This window comes from Cupressus sempervirens, chromosome 3 (assembly GCF_028749045.1).
Source record: "Cupressus sempervirens isolate cs-2001-9-10 chromosome 3, ASM2874904v1, whole genome shotgun sequence".
Taxonomy (NCBI): Eukaryota; Viridiplantae; Streptophyta; class Pinopsida; order Cupressales; family Cupressaceae; genus Cupressus; species Cupressus sempervirens.
The window spans coordinates 1,001,370,907-1,001,391,028 of NC_143120.1; the positions used below are offsets into that span (position 1 = coordinate 1,001,370,907).

Here is a 20,122-nt window from a genome sequence, read left to right on the forward strand (position 1 = left end):
CACAAGTGGGAGAAAATGGATGACAATGATAAAGGTGATGCTTTACATGAGGAGAATGAAGGCATGATTACAGGGCCACTGCAGGAGGATTTGCTAAATTTTTCTAGTACACCAACATGGGGAGAACACCAAAAATATGAAGAAGTTGCTTACATGGATCTTGTGAAGACATGGACAGATCAAGTTGTGCCCATCATCAAAGTTGTGCCCGAGGCTATGTCTGTCACGGAGGTTGTGTTTGTTTTCGAGGCTGTGTGTCTGTCATTGAAGCAATGTCCATCATTATGGTCTTGCCAGTCGCTGAGGTTGTATGTCCATCACCGATGCTGAGTTTGTATCCGTCGTCGAGTTTGTGTCCCTCATCGTCATTGTGTCTGTCACCATTGTGCTCGTCACCGACACCGAGTTTGTGTTTGTCACCTTTGTGTTCATCACCGTTGTGTCTATCATTGTCGTGTCCATCGTTGTGTTCATCACTGTCATGTTCGTCACTGATGCCGAGTTTGTGTTTCACCGTTGTGTCAATCACCGACGCCGAGTCCGTGTCGCTCGTCAAGTTTGTGTCTGTCATTGTCGTTGTGTCTGTCACCATCCTGTTCATCACCATTGTGTCTATTACTGTCATGTTCGTCACCATTGTGTTTGTCACCATCGTATCTCTCACTGTCATGTTTGTCACCGTTGTGTCTATCACCATCGTGTCCATCACCCTCATGTCAGTCGTTGACGCTGAGTTCGTGTTCGTCACCATCGTGTTCGCCATTGACACCGAGTCTGTGTCCATCACTATCGTCGTGTTTGTCACCGTCGTGTTCATCACCGTTGTGTTCGTCATGTTCATCACCATCGTGTTTGTCCTCGTCGTGTTCGTGATCATTGTGTCTGTCACCACTTTGTCCAGCACCGCCATGTCCGTCATTGACATCGAGTTCTTGTCCGACACCGACGTCAAGTCTGTGTCCATCGTTGTGTTCGTGTCCATCACTGTCATCGTGTCTGTCACTGCCGTGTTCGTCATCGAAGCCAAGTCTGTGTCTGTCACTATCGTGTCCCTCACCAATGTCGAGTTCGTACCCGTCATCGACGTCGAGTCTGTGTCCATCATCGAGTTGGTATCCGTCACCATTGTGTCCATCACTAATGTCGAGTTCGTATCCATCGCCATAGTTGTGTCCGTTGACAGTGTCATGGCTGTCTCCATCATCATTGTGTGTCCGTTATTGTGGCTGCATCGGTCACAATAGCTACGTTTGTCACCACTGAGACATTGCTTGTTATCGAGGCTTTATCCATCATTGAGGCTTTAACCAAGGTTCTGTGTGCCATTGATGTTTTATCTGCAGCTAAAATTTTATGTCATCGAGGTATTCTCTGTTGAGGGTTTTTCTGCCAACGTTCCCTTTACTAAGGTACTCTTTGCTGAGGCTCCTATCATTGCAACACCCTTCACCGAAGCTCCTGTCGCCAAGGTACTCACAATCAAGGCCCCCTTCGTCGACATTCTCACTACTGAAGCTCTCTTCGTCAAGGTTTTATCCATCAAGAATATAATAGTGATCATTGTGCTTGTGTCAATAGGTAAGTTTGTGCCAGCATCAGTGTTTGTGTGCATGACCATACCCAACGAGATTTTTGAACATAGTGACATCAAAGATTTAATCAATTTGTGTCACTGGGATCCTGGTGAAGGCTACGACAATGTTTATATTAAAATGGCACAGCGGATGCTTAATGATAGTGAGGTGCAAGGGAGGTTTAATTACAATTCACTCATTTCGCTTGTGTGTTTGGTTTGGGATCCTGGTGACTCAGGATACGATAATATTTATATCAGAGTGGCACAACAAAAGTTTGAAAGCAATGTGGTGCTGCGGAGGATTAATGTTATTTCACTTGTCTTGCCTGCACGTTTGATTTGGGACCTTGGAGCTGTTGGTGTTTCGTCAGATGATGGATCGCTTGAGGGCAAGCAATCTTTGGGCAGCGAGGATTTGTCACGTCCCAAAATTTTAATGTAACTTTTTAATTAAATTAATTAATTAACTGGTCCTAGAATTTAAATAATATAAGGACCTAAAATTGGTTACTTTAATTAATTAATATGGGGCCCAAGTTAATATTTGTGTTTGTGGTTTCGATTGATTTAATATATCTCAGATCTATTTTTATTTTAGTTTCTGTTGGTAAGTGTTGCCGTTAGCTATCTTTGTAGACCCTTGGAAAGGTTTTCCTCGACAGGTATTTAAGCACGACTTGTAGGTAGTCGTAGGTATGCATTCTGATTATTTATTTTGTACTGCAAATTCCTATTGGGATTCTCTGTTGTTCGCCATTTCGGAAGTGAAAGACCTTCCCGATTTGATTTGTTCGGTTTCAGTGGGATTCAACCCTCACTCTATTCCATTGCCTGTATTTTTTTTACCTCCATCTCTACCATACGACTTCATCCATTGCTGCTCCCCTTAGCTATTTGCTTCCTCACATACCATACAGTCCTCTAACTTCACCATACAGACTTCTTACCTTCTTGTACGATCACAAAGGTAGACAACAAAAGATTTGTACACCATTTGCTTCAGCAATTGCCTACTGTACACCTTCCGCAAACACTGTACGGTCTTACTTCCTACCATACGACCTTCCTACAACTCTGTCTGCACGGATATTTAACGTTCTGGAAGTCGCTATTAGACACTTAGGGCGAACAGATCATTACACTACCGTATGACCATCAAGATAATACCATACTACCTAAAGCACTAGCCACTCGAAGCACTGACTTGAAGCGTTGACCTGAAGCACTGACCACTTGAAGTGTTGACTCGAAGCACTGACCCAAAGCACTGACCTGAAGCACTGGCCACTCGAAGCACTAATCGAAGCACTGACCTGAAGCACTGGCCACTCGAAGCATTGACCTGAAGCACTGACTTGAAGCACTGAGTGGTACTACTTGGAGCACACAACCAGACTACTTGAGGCACACGATAAGAATACCTAAAGCATACTACGGGACTTCATAAGGAAACTCTAGAACAGAACATTACAGTGGTATCGAAGGAGAAACCTTTCGGGAGCATCTTCAAAACTTTCGGGAACATTACAGTTTATACCTTCAATTTGTTTTGAATTGTTGCTGTGGCTCCCTTCATTCGACGGTGATTGCCTTTGTTTTCCACGGGCTCTCTTTCCTTCTATCCACCAAAGACCTATTCCTTGTTTGTGGGGCACCTTTTTCCCAATGGTGACCTCACCATTCGGTGACTTCATTGACAGTGATAGTCACTGTTTGGTGGCTTTTTCAGATATATATATATATTTTATTTTGTTATTATTATTTTTCTATTTTTTTCATTTTAAAAAAATATCCTAAAACTAAATTATACATGCATTTTCGGGCGATCTTGGCTTCCTTACCTTTGATTGTAGACTTTTAACTTCAAGCCATTAACTGTGTCAGGGATTTCTTTGCCATCAAGTGTCTATAACTTTATGGCCCCATCAACTGTAACTTCTTGAATTTTATAGTGACCTAGCCATTTCACTTTAAATTTGGCAAGCTTAATTTTATTTCGCCCATTTAACTTCAATACCAACTCGTGTAAAGTTCATCCGTCAGAGGTGTTTGTCATGCTAGAGTTTCCTCTGTTATTGCGCCATGTTTGTGACCCACTAAGCTATCACCCTTTTCTCATCCAGCTTGTTTAGAGCATAAAGTCTCTCCTTAAGACTCTCCATGTAACCAAGTTTCTTATCAATAGCTATCCACAGGCTAGGAACCATGAATTCGGTAGGTATCACTACCTCTTGCTTTTACATGAGCTAGAAGGGTGTCTGTCCTATGGTCACCTTATAGGAAGTACGGTAGACTCACAACACCAAAGGCAATTTCTCTTCCCAGTCTTCACCTTCAACTCCACAAGACTTTTAAATAACTCCCATCGAGATTTTATTAGTTGCTTCAGCCTGGTTGTTGGCCTGAGGATAATATGGATTCCGTGTAGACTATTAGACCATGGATTCTGTGTAGACTATCAGACCATGGATCATATCCTGACCGTGCAGGCTATAATTGAGGAGGCTTGACACCATTCTGCAAAAGTCTACTGCTATTTCACAAACTTCCATAAGGTGTTTGACTCGGTACCTAGGGGTCAGAGACTCAGAGATATTGACACTCCTAATATTCTTGTGATGGTGATCATGAGACTCTATGAGATAGTGGTTGGCAGATGCAGGACTCCGGAGGGATTTTTTGATCTGATACACAACACCATCAGGGTGAAGCAGGACTGTCCACTCTCCCCTACACTATTTGACATCTATATTGATGAGCTTGAGTCCTTCCTCTGTGAGGCTTCGCTCAATGAGGATGGTTGTTAATTACACCAGGTTCTGATCTCCATCCTCATGTTCGCTGATGATGTGGTCCTCCTAGCCTCCTCTTCGAAGGGGCTCTAGAGGCTTATTGATAGACTTGGTTCATATGGTGATCAATGCCAACTGACGGTGAACCTGAGCAAGTCTTGGGTCATGGTCTTAATTGTTTGAAGACTTCACATCTCCACTTCAGCTTCCAGAGTCAGCAGATTGAGATTATCTCTTCATACACTTATTTGGGGGTCAAGTTCTCTGATCCTCGTTTCAGCATGAGATCGGCCCACCTTCCTAGTGTAGCTAAGGGCATGGGATCCCTTGGTCTCCTTGAGAGACAGTGCTTTCGGCACCACTTCCGAGACACTAAGTCCAAGTTTTCTCTCATGGACTCTCTGGTTAGACCCACAGTTCTCTACGGTGCAATGGTCTGGGTTTTGTCTCTTCCTAACTCTGATTGGGCCTTGATGGAGTGGGTACAAACACTTCTCCTTTGTCAGATCATCTGTTGCATCCATTACATTCCACACAACATTGTTTTGGTTGAGTTTGGAGCTCATCCTTTCCGGCTCAGCGCCATTTTTGACTTGATTTGGTTCATTCACCACCTCAAAGGCTTCATGGACCCTTCTGAAAGCCGACAAAGATACTAATACCTTGCATATTGCTCCTCACAGGATATAGCCAGCTCGACAAGGATGAGTAGGGCTTGTTCTTGGTATACCTAGGCTACTATCTTACTGAGCTCGATTGGGATTGACATTGACCATCTTCCGCCATACTAGTTCTCATTGGATGCTCCCACCCACCTCCTCCCATACGGTAGGAGCTGAATGGACACTTTAGACTCGATATTTACAGGTAGTACATCTCCATGGCTTGGATCAGCCCTACTAGTGGTTTACGCCTTGGATGGCCTTATACTCAGAGCATTTTCTTGAGATCTAGGATGGTATCATTGTTCGCCCCTCATATTTGAGCCGCCGTTGGTGTCATGCCCTCCGCATCGCCTTGGGGTCTTTTAGAGTCCGAGCCCATCAACTTTGTTGCCAGACCGATCACCACTTGGCCAGAGAGGAACTGATGTGCTGCCTTTGCACTTTATTAGAAACGGAAATGGAGACCCATTTTATCTTCAGGTGTCCCATCTACTATGAGATCAGAGGTAGATTCCATTGCCTATTCAGAGACTGAAGATCCCTCTCGACATTTTTCAGTTATTTTGATCAGAGGCGCTTGGTGCTCTATCTCCGGGAGGCCTCCCAGCTTAGAGATTACACCTTACATCTTTGGTTCTCTTAGCACCAGACCTTGGATCAGCTCATCACAAACTTCTTTCCATCCACGACCACTTCTGGGAGTATGAAACGACCCCATCCGCTTGTCTCTAGACATACTAGATCAATCAGACCTTGGCATGGGTTCCTTAGCAGCACCCTACCCCCACAGTTATGCAGATGTAGAGGCGGAGCCGGATCCAGACCCTTGCTCGTCCTGGTCCTTATCCCTCTAGACGGGATTTCTTTGTACCGAGAAAGGATCGATGGCCCTTCTCTCTTTCTTTTGGTTGTTTCTTTTCCCTTTTGTATCACTTTTTTTCTAGTCATCGTTGGTTGCTCTTGCTGGTTACTTTTCTTCATTGTGCTGTTGTATCTTTCAGTCCCTTAGACCCTTGTTGGTCTCTTGTTGGACATTAATATCATTATCTTATCTTATCTTTAGCAATGGAGATCTAGTTATAGCCAAAGAATCCATCAATGAAGGAGTACATCTCGTGTCCTGCCACTTCTTCAAGAATTGTGTCTGTGAACAGGATGGGAAAGGGATCTTTTATCGTGACAACATTGAGGCATCGAAAGTCCACACATATCCAAATTTTGTTCTCGTCTTTCTTCATGAATATCATGATTGGTGACACCCACTCACTTGTTTGGGCATTGAATATTATGCTGGCTTCCAGCATTCGTTGTATTTCCTCACCTACACGTGCCGTGTAGTTCTTATTCATTCTGTACAGTCGCTTCCACACAGGTATAACTCCGGGCACCAAAGGTATAAGTCTAGGCAAATACATCCTTATACTCCATGAAGATTTTAAATGTTGCAGCCTTTAGTACAGGGTTCCAGTTGTCCCCGACAAGCATGTTCCTCGGGTTTATCATATCGCCAGGATTGATGGCCTCTACTGATGGCTCTTTGTATCTAATGGCTTTCCCTTCAAAGCGATGGGTGGGACTCTCATTGATCTGTACATTGCCTTCTTTGTATCCCACAAACTTTGTTGGAAATGCCTCCTCAACTTCAGGTTCCTTGATGCCAAGCATGTAAGAATGGAAGATCTCATAGTCTTCCATCGGCCAATGGAAAAGTCCATTCATTGAACTAGTCTCATATCTTGAACATTCCTCCAATTCCAAAATGCCTTTGTCGTTCAGATCCATGTGGGCTCTTCTCTCATCCATTTGATGTTCCCCGTTTGACTCGGACTTCGATGACGACGCCATTTCTTCACTTACTATCTGTGTTCGAAGGTCAATGACGAACTTTTGCCCTCCGCTTTCCATAGACAGAATGTTCTTTTTTCAATTGTGATTCACCTTGGCTGCCACCAACCATCCTCTTCGAAGAATGGCGTCCTATCCCTTTTTCTTCAAGGGAATCGCAATGAAATTGAGCACAAATGGTTGTGTCCCAATGGATACCTGTTGAGCCGTTGGGGTCCCTAGTGACTTTATCCCCTACTGGTTGGTGTGAGCAGGTTGAATGTGGTCGGCCACAGGGTAGGCTTGCCGAGTTTCTTCCATGTCTCCTCGGGAAGTACGTTCACCCCCAGACCCACCATCCACAATGGTGTCCGTTAGGATGGTTTCGAGGATTTCCATCTCGACCACCATTGGGTGATGACCATTGGTCACGTTCAGCAACATGGGGTCTGTGGCTGACCCTCTTGGTAAAGTTGGCTGTTCATTCTTCTCCGATACCAATGGTGGGTTTTTGTAATTGTTTAATAATGCTGTCCTTAATTGTGGTACTATTTGTAATAGGTCTTGAAGTTTGATGGGCGGCCCCTCCATTTGCAGCATCTAGTTCAATAAGTTGTTCTCCACCTTTGTTCGTCTAGAAGTGGTTCCATTACTATCTTTTCTACTGTTATTGCCCTTTCTATTTCTTCTCATGCCTCCTGCAGTCTTTGCTTCTCGATGTGGGGATCTAGATATGTTGCCTACTTGGCCTAGTTGCGGGTGAGGATGAGGAGCTTTTCCTCCTCAATGCTAAGGAGCACTTGTTTTGGGCAATTGGTGTCTTCGTGGTACTCTAGACCACATCGTTGACACAATTTTTGAGGAGTGTCGCCTTTTGGGCAACCTCTAGCAAAGTGGCCCCATTGGCTACATGCACGGCATTGGATTATGGGTCTTCCCTTGGAGTCATATTGTATCCAATTCCTGTTGTCATTTCCACCCCGCCCCCTTTGGCGGTTATTTTTGTAGTTGTCGGATGTGGCATTGTTGTTATTCCCCTGTGTCTCATTATTAGTACCAAAGGTGGATGGCTGTTCCTGTGTGAAGAGTATTTTTTGGCTTCGTGTCTTCATGTTATAAGGGCACTGCTTCGTAGAATGACCCAAAACTTGATAGATATCGCACATCATCTTCTTAGGACATGCTCCCCTTGTATGTCCTTTCTCTTTACAATCAGTACATCATATTTCTCCCTCCTTTGTACGGCTAGTGGTCCCTTCATGGACTTGAACTCCATCATCTGCTCCATGCCCTTTTGGAGGGCCTGTACCTTCTTGTTGGGTTCTTTGTCACTGTCAACACTGCTTTCCTCTTTAGAGGACTTATTGCTCTCAGATGAGGATGGGGATTTACTTTTCTTTTTCTTTTTCGTTCCATCTTGCCCTCACTTTCCAAGTTCATGGCACAGTCGTAGGTATCTATGTACGATGTGGGTAAGACTATCTTCATCTTAGGAACTATTGTTTCTTTAATTCATCGGCGGGTTGAGTACCCATATTGCGAAGAAGATCCTTGAGCCTGCGATTGTAGGTTCATATGGCTTCCTTTTTCCCTTGTTTGCAATTGTAGATCTCTATCACGAGCCCAAATTAAAAGGTTATATGAATATTCAAATAACATATTATACAATGATAATAATTAAGAATAATAATATTATAATCTATTATAGAATAGTGATATATTTGACAATATAGAAATAAAACAATATATAAGACTATAGCATAATTGTAATGTAAAATATTATATTATAATTAAAATATTAATGAGTTAAATAAATTAAATAACAAATAAATACTTTGATTATAAATAATATCAAATACCAATAATAATTTTATAATGTACCTACTTGGGTTATATTATGAAATGGACATATTCAAGGATAATATTATAATATAATTGAGAATTAAATATTATTATAATTAATAATCTATAGTAATAATATTACAACAATAAGATCTAATTAAATAAATGATGGTGATTAGAGAAACAATAATTAATACTACCATTAATAATATAATAATATTTTCACTCTAAACAATTTAATACTTAAACTTATATGAAATCCTAAATCTAACCAATAAAGGATGACTCACTATAAAAATACAAAATAAAATAAAAATCTATATGGCTGCCAAAACTATTAACAAGTCAACTCTTGCTGTACATCAGCATCACTGATATTAAGCTATCACTGAATGGCTTAAGACTCATCGGATGAAACCAAGATGCCAAAATGTTGCTCCTATATAGACATTCATAAGAATTTAACTTGGGTTGTTGGATCGGTCCATCAAGTATGAGAAGTTGCGACCACATAAAATTTTTTGTTGTTTGAGAAATAGGACATCAAGACCAGTCAACTCGATCTCCTATGATAGGAAAAGACAATGACTATATCGACTCAAGTAGAGACAATGATCTCAGAACCGATATGAAGGACTAACTAATTGAATTAAGATCAACACTATAATAATTAGTTATCTATCAAGCCTAATATAATTAGCAACTATGAATAGATAAGCAGCCCCCCCAACTATCGATATACATGACATCTTTCAAAGTAAGTATAAAGGCAGTCGATCAAGTATCATTATAAATTGATCTTTAATTATATATAAGAACACCGATGTGTTCATTGGAAAGATAAACAAAAATTCATCATAAGCCCAACATCTAATCATGTTGATCAAGACTTAGTCAAGATTACTAAAGGGGATTAGTTATTGACAAGAAAAATCAATATCGTTATTCAGCAAATACTAATCATGTCATTAATAATGATAATGAATGGGTGCAATCAGGAAAATGTAAATAAAGAAATATGATCAGAATATAAGATTGATTAACATAGAAAGGAAATGGTGCTATTGGTTATGAAGGAAGGTGATTATTAAGACATAAGGTGTGTCTCTTCCAACATTTCATATCATCTCAAAGTATAAGATATAAGATGTTAGTTCACCTCTTAGAAGGATTCACATTAATGGATAAGGAAGATAGAAATGTATGTACATGATATGTCAGATAATTCTGTCAACAACATATCATACATAAATCATTATTTACAAATGTTTACTTTCTTTTGGCTGGTAACATAGACAAAAGACAAATCAGAAATAGTTTCCAATTGCTGGAAGCAAGTCGACTATTTGCAGACATAGCAGTATCTTAAGCATAACATAAGCATGCCAACATATCATACACAATGATTATCAAGTAGGATCAGTTTTATGACTTGAATGGTTGCATTGGAGAGAACAAATTCAATTGCAATAGGTAGTTTCTAAAATCAAATCAGAGCATATTCCCCATTATTAAATCAAAGAAAGTTATCAGACCATCTTAACCAAGTTATATGAGATATATTAATGATTCTATCAGAGAAATTATGGCAAAGTCTACAAATAAAAGAAAAAGTGGTAAACAAATGAGGACCCCCAAAAAGGTTTCATTTCAATCTCAGCGACGACCTCGTTTTCATCCCGCAGTAGTCGAAATTTTGCTCGAAATCCTTTCTTGAGATTATCCCATGTGTTGATCTTCGCCTTCTCCATATCAAAAAACCAATCCACTATCACTCCCCGTAGGGTGGCTAGAAGTTCTTGCAACCACTCATCCGCATTTGTGACTGAGTTGGCGGTCCATATGGTTTCACATGTATGACAATGCCGTACGGGGTCTTCCTTCTCGTCTCTTGTGAACTTCGAGAGTTTTTGTTTTTGAGACATTGTGTTTCTCGTCCTCCGACGATCAGTTGTGTGTGTACGACTCGATTGTGTCTTGGAACTGTTAGGAATTGGTCCGAGCGGGTTACTTTGACCACTGTGTAGTGCCCCTCTGACACTTCCTTGTGTCGCAGTGTTCTTTGTTGGCCTTGCCTCCTTTCCTACTTCTTCACGGGTTCCCTCTCGCAGTGGAGTACGGGACCTCTCGCAGTGGAGTACGGGACGAATGTAGAAATTGTTCCGTTGTCTCCTTGAGCACACTTAATCTATGTCGTGTTTCCTCGAGCAACTCATTGTTGCTTCGTACTCGCCGTTTAGGCAATCTGTGGCACCCTTCAGTGGTTCCCGTGCCACTCGTGCGGTTGTCTTCCACCACATTGGTGATTCTTTTGACTACTCCACAATCTGTTCTTCGACAAGTTGTCTTAGTTGTTGCCTTCGTTCGGCTTGGATTAAATCTCCACGCACAGATTGTAATTCATCAATATCCTCCCTCAAGTTCCTATTTTTATTTAAGAGGTTGGGCATTTCACATAACCATTATATAAAAAAAACAAAACAGAACACTCTTTTATTTATGCACTTTGTATACATCATGTGGTTGTCTCATGTGGCAGTTACAGACTCTTGAGTGCTCTTGGTACCATGGCTCAAAAGCTCATAGTTAAGTTTTGCAATGCCGTGCGTTTCTCTCCTCATAGAAATTCTTGAGGGTTTGTCGATGACGTTCCTCTTGCTCCACTTCTTCACTGTGTCTCTTCTGTGATAGGTATGCTTATGCAATGAAACGAGGGAATTGGTTGAGGAACCTGTTCGTTGTTGGGCTTGCATGCATGGCATCCCACATAGTATCCTGTGTAACCTCGTTTTCCACAGCTTATTTCCGTACGAAGGTTCCGAGGCCTACGTAGTACAGGATGTGGAAGTTTTGGGTCGCCTTGTGCTGGCCTTCTAGGAGTTCTATCTCGTCCTCCTCATTAGTTTTCCGGTTGTCTGGTATAGCTATTCCCATTTATCCTCGGCCTTCCATTTGCTACTACTCTGGATTGAAATTGGCAATGACGCCAAATGTTTAACTTGTAGGCGAACAGGAAATAAACATATAACTTAACAAAGTAAAGTATTATTCATTCATCAAATGCTTCCATACAATCAATAATATTCAATACCAACATCATGCCAATTCCATAAGTGTATGCCATATTTATAACATGCAACATGGTTAATTAAACGACACAACCGTGTCGTCGATAGAAATTGTGTATCAGCCGACGAGTCCCTTCGGAAAGGAAATTGTGTATCAGCCGACGGGTCCCTTCGGGAAGGAAATTGTGTATCAGCCGACGGATTCCTTCGGAAAGGTTTTTATGTAACGAATGTATGTGGCCGACGGACTCCTTCGAGAAAGTTCTTCGGAAAGTATTTATAACCCCTTCGGGAAGCATTGTAATGAGAGGATATCTTGTCATCAAAGCATAATGTACTGTTGGTATATGCGAATAATAATAAGAGTTCTGCTGTTTGCTATTCATGTTCGTGTCTATTTCCTGTGTGTGTTGCTTAATTAATCCATACGGTAAACATTTGGCGCCGTTGCCCGATGGATCTGGCACGCAGGCAGGCGGATATGAATTAGATGTTGAATCAGTTGAACAAAGATAAGAGTAAGTTGAAGGAAAAAGATGACATACGCGTTGCGCACAAAAATTTAATTTTGGCTTAGCAGATAGAGCGTCGAAGGAGGTTTCAGAAGATTTCCGACGGCAACAAGAGTATGGAAGGATCGTTGAAGGAGACTTGACAACGGCTTGATTTGGTGGAAGAAGAGAGGGAGGAGTTTCTGAACCTGCATACGCCACGGGAAGAGAATCCTGACGGAAGGAGATCGACTCGCACGACTCGGAGTGTCGATGGAGCACGAGCGTGGAGTGACCTCTTCGTCCGAGATATACTTCCGGAACAAACAGCTTCGGTTGATGAACCGATTTCTTCACCAAACAGCGCGGGTGTTGAAAACAACGCGGAAGTCCAAAACAACGCGGGTGTTGAAAACAACGTGGAAGCAGAAAACAGCGCGGGTGTTGAGAACAGCGCGGGTGTTCAAAACAGTGCGGGAGCTCAGAACAGCGCGGGTGCTCAAAATAGCGCGGGAGTGCAAAACAGTGCAGGTACACAACAAAACCCTCAACATACAGTGATAATGGCAGGTCCGAAGGAAAAGTTGCCTAAATTTGATGGTGATGAAGCAGCTGATCCCATTCGACATTGTAAAACATGTGAAACGATCTGAAGGGCAAATGGTATAACAGATACAAACGAATGGATCCGACAATTTCCTGCTACCCTACGGGGTGTTGCCATTGATTGGTTTACTGATGCCGATCCACAGAAATTAAATAGTTGGGATAACATTAAGAAGGAGTTCATCGCAGAATTTCAACTTTTGCGTGATGATAATGAAATTGTCGCAGAGATATTCAATACCAAGCAAAAAAAGAATGAAATTGTACGGGTCTTTGCCAAGAGGTTGAAGGACTTAATTAGTAAAATGGAGAATAAACTGGCAGATGGGCTCCAGAAAAGATGGTTCATTGAAGGCTTTCATCCGAAGCTGCGGAGGAAGATGAAGATTGTGCCACCATCTACATACATTGAAGCGTACAATAGGGCAATGAACCTCGAAAGTGATCAGAAGACAAAAAAGAAGAAGAAGACCAGCTCGTCGGATTCAGATGACGACGAGCCTTCAGGAGAAGATAGCAGCGACGATGACAAGGGAAGCAACAAGAAAGTCCGTGCTCTCTAGAAGGACATGATGCGAATGATGAAGGAATTCAAAAACATGAACAAGGAGACTAAGGGCAATGACTTATGGTGCACAGAGTAAGAAAGAAGGCCATACAAAGGGATCCTGCCCGAAAGATCAATTTTGTGAAATCTGCCAGATTCTGGGACACTCGGTAAAGGAATGCCCTTTCAATCTGAAAGTAAGAACACCGCAGCAAGTGTTCCTGACGCAGGAGGCATCCCCGTCAGGAGGGAATGGGAATACCAGTACGGAAGGTGCCACATCAGGTGGATACAGAAACAACCGGCGCGGTCAAAACAACAGCAATAACAACAATGGTGGCAACAACAACAATGGAGGAAGGAGTCGAATTCAGTACGATGCGAATGGTCGACCAATTGTTCAATGCCGCGCATGCAATCTGTGGGGTCACTTCGCCCGCGAGTGCACAACGACGAACACACCGAAGTTGTTATGCCGATGGTGTGGACCTGGAGATCATGATGATACTAAGTGCCCGAAGTCCGGAGTAAACTTGATTATCGTAGGGGCAGACGAAGAAGAGGTTTTGGCCATCACATGGAAACAAGCGAAAGTATACCTCGACCCGGCGGAAGAAAAGAAGAGACTGGAAGAAGCACGGATAGAGATCCAGAAAGTAACACAAGCAGAAAATGACAGAAATGGTGTGTTCCGTGCAATTTTGTGTGGGTTGCGAAGTGCTAATTTGGTCTTGGCGGCGAGGGGCACTGCCCCTCGACCCCGCCCTGTACTGCGACAGGGAGCGCACCCAGGGCGCTACCCCAGGACCCCACGGGGGCGCTGCCCCTCGACCCTGCCGGGGGCGTTGCCCCCCTGGACCCCTAGTCGTTGCGGATATCAGTCGTGGGAGTCTGACTAGTTGTGAAGACTTGGAGCTGCTGCAGGCATGGAGTGTCTGTGTACTAGAGGCATTGAGAGTAGGTGTTGGCCGTGAGGCTGTCTTGGTGGATGCGTAGAGAGCTCGGGAGGAGCTGATCATCCAGTTGGAGGCAGTGCAGTGACACTTGGCTCAAGGTACCAAGGAGTTGGAAGCAGAGGAGGCAGCACAGGTGGCTATCAAGGTCAGCTTGAGGAGTCAGTATTGTGTTAGCAAAGGCTATAGATGCAACGGGATGAATGTGAAAGTGATATAGCAGATCAATATTGTTGTATTAGTTGTTTGAGTTTTGTTTTGTAGTCGTCAGGAGACGACTTTTCTTTTTGGGGGGGATGATGTCGTTGGTAGAAATTGTGTATCAGTCGACGGGTCCCTTCGGAAAGGAAATTGTGTATCAGCCGACGGGTCCCTTCGGGAAGGAAATTGTGTATCAGCCGACGGAATCCTTCGGAAAGGTTTTTATGTAATGAATGTATGTGGCTGACGGACTCCTTCGGGAAAGTTCTTCGGAAAGTATTTATAACCCCTTCGGGAAGCATTGTAATGAGGGGATATCTTGTCATCAAAGCATAATGTACTGTTTGTATATGCGAATAATAATAAGAGTTCTTCTGTTTGCTGTTCATGTTCGTGTCTATTTCCTGTGTGCGTTGCTTAATTAATCCATACGGTAAACAAACCGTGCCCCTAACCATAACCGTCTAACTACCCAGTTTGGCGGACAATAGTAACCTTGGTATATACATTGGTATCATAACTAGTTAACATGAAAATTTCTGCCTGTGGAGTGGACGTTTAATGTTGAGGATATTCATCTTTTCTTTTATGTCCGAATTTGGAATTTCGTTTGTTTTGATTTAGACTTTTGTATGAGGAACTCTTTGATAATATTTTTTGTATATAAGTTGGCAGCTAAAGCAGACAGCATGAAAATGTCCATCTGTGGAGTGGAGATTTGTTCTTCAGAATAAGCATCTTCTATTTTTGCCTAATTTGGAGTTCCTTTTGTTTTCACATCTCTATATAAATTGATCTTGTAATAATATTTAGTTAATTTATTTAATTCAGTGTGGAAGTCATCATTTGCAATCGTATTGCTTTTGTAAAATGTTAAGTTGTAGTGGGAGAACATATTTGTTGTACCATGATAACCTGCTGTTTGTGATCTGCAGATAATGTTTTTTCTTCCTTGGTGGGATTGAGATTCTCCTGGCAGCTTACACCAGTAACAGATTTATCAAAAGATACATTACCACATCGGTTGGTTCATGTGCCATTAAGGAATGCTCCATTGAGTGACTGTGAAGGTTTTTGTGGAGACATCGACAACCAGATTCAGCTTGAGGAAACTGTGAGTGGAAATTCAGGAACATGCTGGAGTTAATAATTCATGTGAAAGTTATAATGTGGCTAGAAATACACGATAAAGATATTATGTGGCTAGAAATTGGCTATTAAATTGCAACTAATGCATCTTATGATGCCAATGCAGTTGCTATTATAATGTTTTTGTGCATTCTTCTACTCACGCAGTCTCCTTGGTTTTTGTTTGGTTTCTTTTCTTTGCAGGGTGGGGGTTCAGATCTCTATGTTATAAGAGGCATTGATATAGGCCGTGAAAAGGTAACTGTACATTTAGCAGAGCCAGAACTTGAACACTTATCAGATACAATTGTTCTAACAGTAGCAGAAGCCATGTATCTTGAACCACCATCTCCTGTGTATGTAATTGTTGGAACTCGTCTGCATTACACATTGAAAGTTCTTCGCCGGAACAAACCTGAAGGTTAGAGAAAGATAACAACATTTGTTCTCTTAAGTCGAATTTTGGGTATTGCAAAGTTTAGAGGACAGGAAACATATTAAATTAGCCACATGTATTGGTTTTTCTTATTTACATTGTTGCTAGGTGTCCTAATTTTATTAAGATTGTTTTACATGTAATGGCATCTTTCAAATTAAATATTAGGGCAAAGGTTATAACAGGGTTACAATGCTTTGGAACTGGAAAATCATTTCAAAGAAGACATGCAATGTGTTTATCTTAGTAAAATTAGTTATGACTGGGAAAGCATTGCCGATGTAAAAGTTTTTTCTCCTCTTAAGAGTCACTATGGAATTTTCATCTCCCATATCTTGGATGTTGTTTGTATAGGTTTTAAGTGCCATTATCCCATAACTTGAGTGACTTTCCAACACATTAGACAAGGCATAAATCAGAGCTTTGATGTGAGAGAGATTCAAAATTACATTGAGTAGGAATGAAAAGTCGTGATGATTATTTAAAGCACTCTATTGTTAGGTTAAGTAGTTGGGGCAGATCAAAAGTGCTCCCTTGCCAGGTTGAGTGTAGGAGCAGACCAAAAGCAAACTTTTCTTATTTTGAGAGGAACAATGGAATTCTCAAGGCTCTTTTTCCAATTTGAGTAGCAGAGGTTACAAAAATGTGATCGATAGGGATATTTGATATGGTTAAATGTAATAGTTGATGAAAATGCAGTTTTGAGTATTTTGCCATGTCAAGTCACAGAGATGATGAAATGTGCTGCTAGCTGTATTTGATGGTTTACTAGGTTAAGTGGTGGAGGTGACATAAATGTGCTCGTGCGGTATATTTTGTTTAAGAGGCAGAGGTTTAGCCGGAAGTGCTTCTGCTCTGTTTTAGACAGAAAGTAGTAATAAAACGTGAAGAGTAGGAACACCATATTTGTGTGCATCTTACTCTGTACTTTTTTATTAAGTTTTCAAGATGTCATTAGCTTAGGCAACTCTTCAGTATAGAATATCTACGATTGTTCAGAACAAAATTTTTAGCAGTTTTATTTTTATACACTTGTAGAAGTGTCATTCATGCGTCAAACTACTATTTTTAGCAGTTTCCTTTATGAAATTTCTATATTTGGACAGACTGGCTGAGGGTCTATTTTTAGGGTAATTTACTCTGTTTTAATTTCGGCTTTGTTTAGGGTAGTTTTAAAATTTTATGCTTTTGCGTTCTTACCTTTTTAACAGTTATAGGCATTTTGTTTCACAGCCACTGATTTTTGGGATGAATTAACATCCCAAAAATTGCTTTGCTGACCCTATAATAAGTTGTTTGAAAGAAGCATATGATTTGTTAATGATAGTTGACCCTACATGTATGCTGCTGAAATATTGTTCAATCTATATTTCTTTTATTCACAATTACTGTTCAATTTTAAAAATTGATTTGGACGTGGATTATGCTATCAATATTATTATTGATATTATTTGTTTATTTAGGCTGTATCTTTGTGCCCCATGCAACTTTTCTAATGTTGAAGTTGGGTGTTGTTGCTAGTTAATGTTACTATTCTTTTTGAAATCTTGAGAACGTCTGCTTATTGGCTTCTTCTTTTAGTTGGTGAGTAGGTGTTAATCTCTGTTGTTACCTGCCTGCTACATGTATTTGAATTATTTGTTGTTGGTCTTGGAGTGGGGTAAGATACATATGATGCTGCGGTTATATCTTCCCTCTTTGTTGGAATATGATTCAAAAATTTCTCAAATAGAACACTTTACCTTCTGTTTGAGTTTGGCTTATATGCAATATTAAGGACTGTTGCTTTAATGTAATCCTTTTATAGATGTTCTTGTTTTCAGCATGTGTTCATCTATTAAAATTTTGGATGTATTGATGACATTATCTCATCACGATGTAGCATTTGTGCAACAGTTGCTCCTTTTCAGGATTCTATGTTAGGTTTTGAGCAGCTTTCCATGTAATGCCTAGTAATTATTCCCTAGTTATCTGTTCTAGTGTTATATAAATCTGGTTTTTTTTCATGTTAAAATTTTATTTTAATTTCCTCTGACAAGCACAGAGAATGTATGATAGGCTGTTTTTGTAATTTTGAGGAGCATATTGTTAGGCGATAACAATTATTGTTTTGTTTTGCAGTTGTGACTTTGCCGTCTCCACACCATCGTTGGTTTGTTTCTAATGCCTCGGTTACTTCTATTGATACTACAAAGGGTTTAGTAGATGCACAAACAACTGGGACCACGAGTGTTATTGTAGAAGATTTGAGAGTTTCTGGTCATCAACAAACCTCATCATTACATGTAGTTGTACCCAATGAACTGCATTTGTACTTATTGGCTTTTACTGGACAAAGAGGTTTCCAACAGGGAGATGAGTTTATATCCTCTTCAATACTATGGTATTTTGTTGTAGGGCGAGAATATGTTGTTCATCTTAGAGCATTTTCGTGGGAATCTGGAGATCTTCCACTATATTTAACTGAGGTTGGTTTTAAGAACTCTGATTCTTTATCTCTTCCTTTTTAAACAGATATTCCTCCAGGCAATTTTTTATTTATGTTTTATGATCTCTGTGGAGATCTGACTGACATTTTTTTTGTTTTAATCTGTTTGTTTGATATGGACTATGTGCGAATATTGTCTCTATAAAATCTGAGTACTAGTAGTGTATTGATATGTTGTAATTGAATTACATACTGCTATCTTACAGATTTACAAAATCATTTTATTATAGCCACGCCTTACCTCATCAAGTGCCTCATTTTGTTCTTACGTCGTCAGAAATGGTCTAGAAGTGTCAAACACTGGGGCATTGTTATGTAACTAAGCCCATGGTATTGTAATGTATATTGTTGTTATTGAGCAGCAGAAATGTTAGACACGGTAGTTTATATTTGGTCAGGTTGGTAACCTTTGGGTAAAGTTATATTTAGTTATTAGGTTTCAAAGTATTTAACGTGGGTAGGGGTTTACACTACATCAATATTATTAGATTTTACTTTTTAGAGTATGAATCTCTTATAATTTGATTATCGTGATATGGAGTAATGAGATAGATTATGATAGCTTGTTTGTCTAAAATATATTTACTTATCTTTGGTCTAATCCTATCTCAAAGATATTTGAATTTTAGTTAATATATGGGTACATGGTTAACCATCGAATATCTTGTGTGTGTGTGTGTACTCTCATTCTGTTTTTGAGGTTGGTTTGTCTGATATTTGATACCTTTACATTCTAAAAATAGGTTGTCATCTGCAGCAGTCTTATATGCAGCATTGAGATAGATTATAGTACTGGGCTCTTCTGTTCTATTGATATGCATACGCCGTGTTTTTTCAGAGAGGGAATTATTTTGTTATATCTATTTTCCAGAAGATGCCTGAACTTGCAGAATAATTTCTTTTTATTTGTAGGCTAGATCAATGCATAATTATATAAGTTGAAGGATTATTTCAAGAGGTTTCTGTAAATTTGTTACAATTTAAAATTTGAACAATACTAAGGAAGATACAATCTTCAGAAATTTTTGTACTATATTTTTTTATGGTTTTGAAATTGGCAAAAAGGAAGACAAGGCTAAGGTTCGTGAAACTCTCAAAAGAATAAAATATTGAAAAATGCAACAATAACCTTTGGATCAAGAGAGGTCAGAAATCAAGCCAAATGTTTTTCCAAAAATAATCTTTAGTTTGCAAATCGATGGATTTATTGAAAACCAAATGGTTACTGTCTCTCTTAATCCTACAATTTGGCTTTGACTAGGTAGCTGAATATCCAAGGAGGACGAACAATGAGAGTGTATATGATGAAAATGTTCATATGGTTGAATATTCGGGGCTAATTGTGGAGAAATGTATTTTTCTTTGATAGCTTGTGTGTGAGGAAGAGTTGGAATAAAGAGCATAAAAAAAACTGAATTAAGGGAAAATAAATTGAATGGGAGCATGAGGATCTAAGTAATTACGAAGGAAGTTCTAATCCATTATCCACCCAAAACTGAAGGAAC

The 20,122-nt window shown here is 40.4% G+C and overlaps 1 protein-coding gene across 1 annotated transcript in view; it reads left to right on the top strand.

Moving 5' to 3' along the window:
• Nucleotides 1–20,122, top strand: part of EMB3012 (embryo defective 3012) — a 278,503-nt gene that overhangs the window by 42,538 nt on the left and 215,843 nt on the right. The window contains exons 3-5 of the mRNA XM_089822791.1: nt 15,501–15,679; nt 15,898–16,114; nt 18,251–18,597. Of these exons, the coding sequence (XP_089678917.1) occupies nt 15,501–15,679; nt 15,898–16,114; nt 18,251–18,597 (743 nt within the window). The remainder of the gene's footprint in view (nt 1–15,500; nt 15,680–15,897; nt 16,115–18,250; nt 18,598–20,122) is intronic.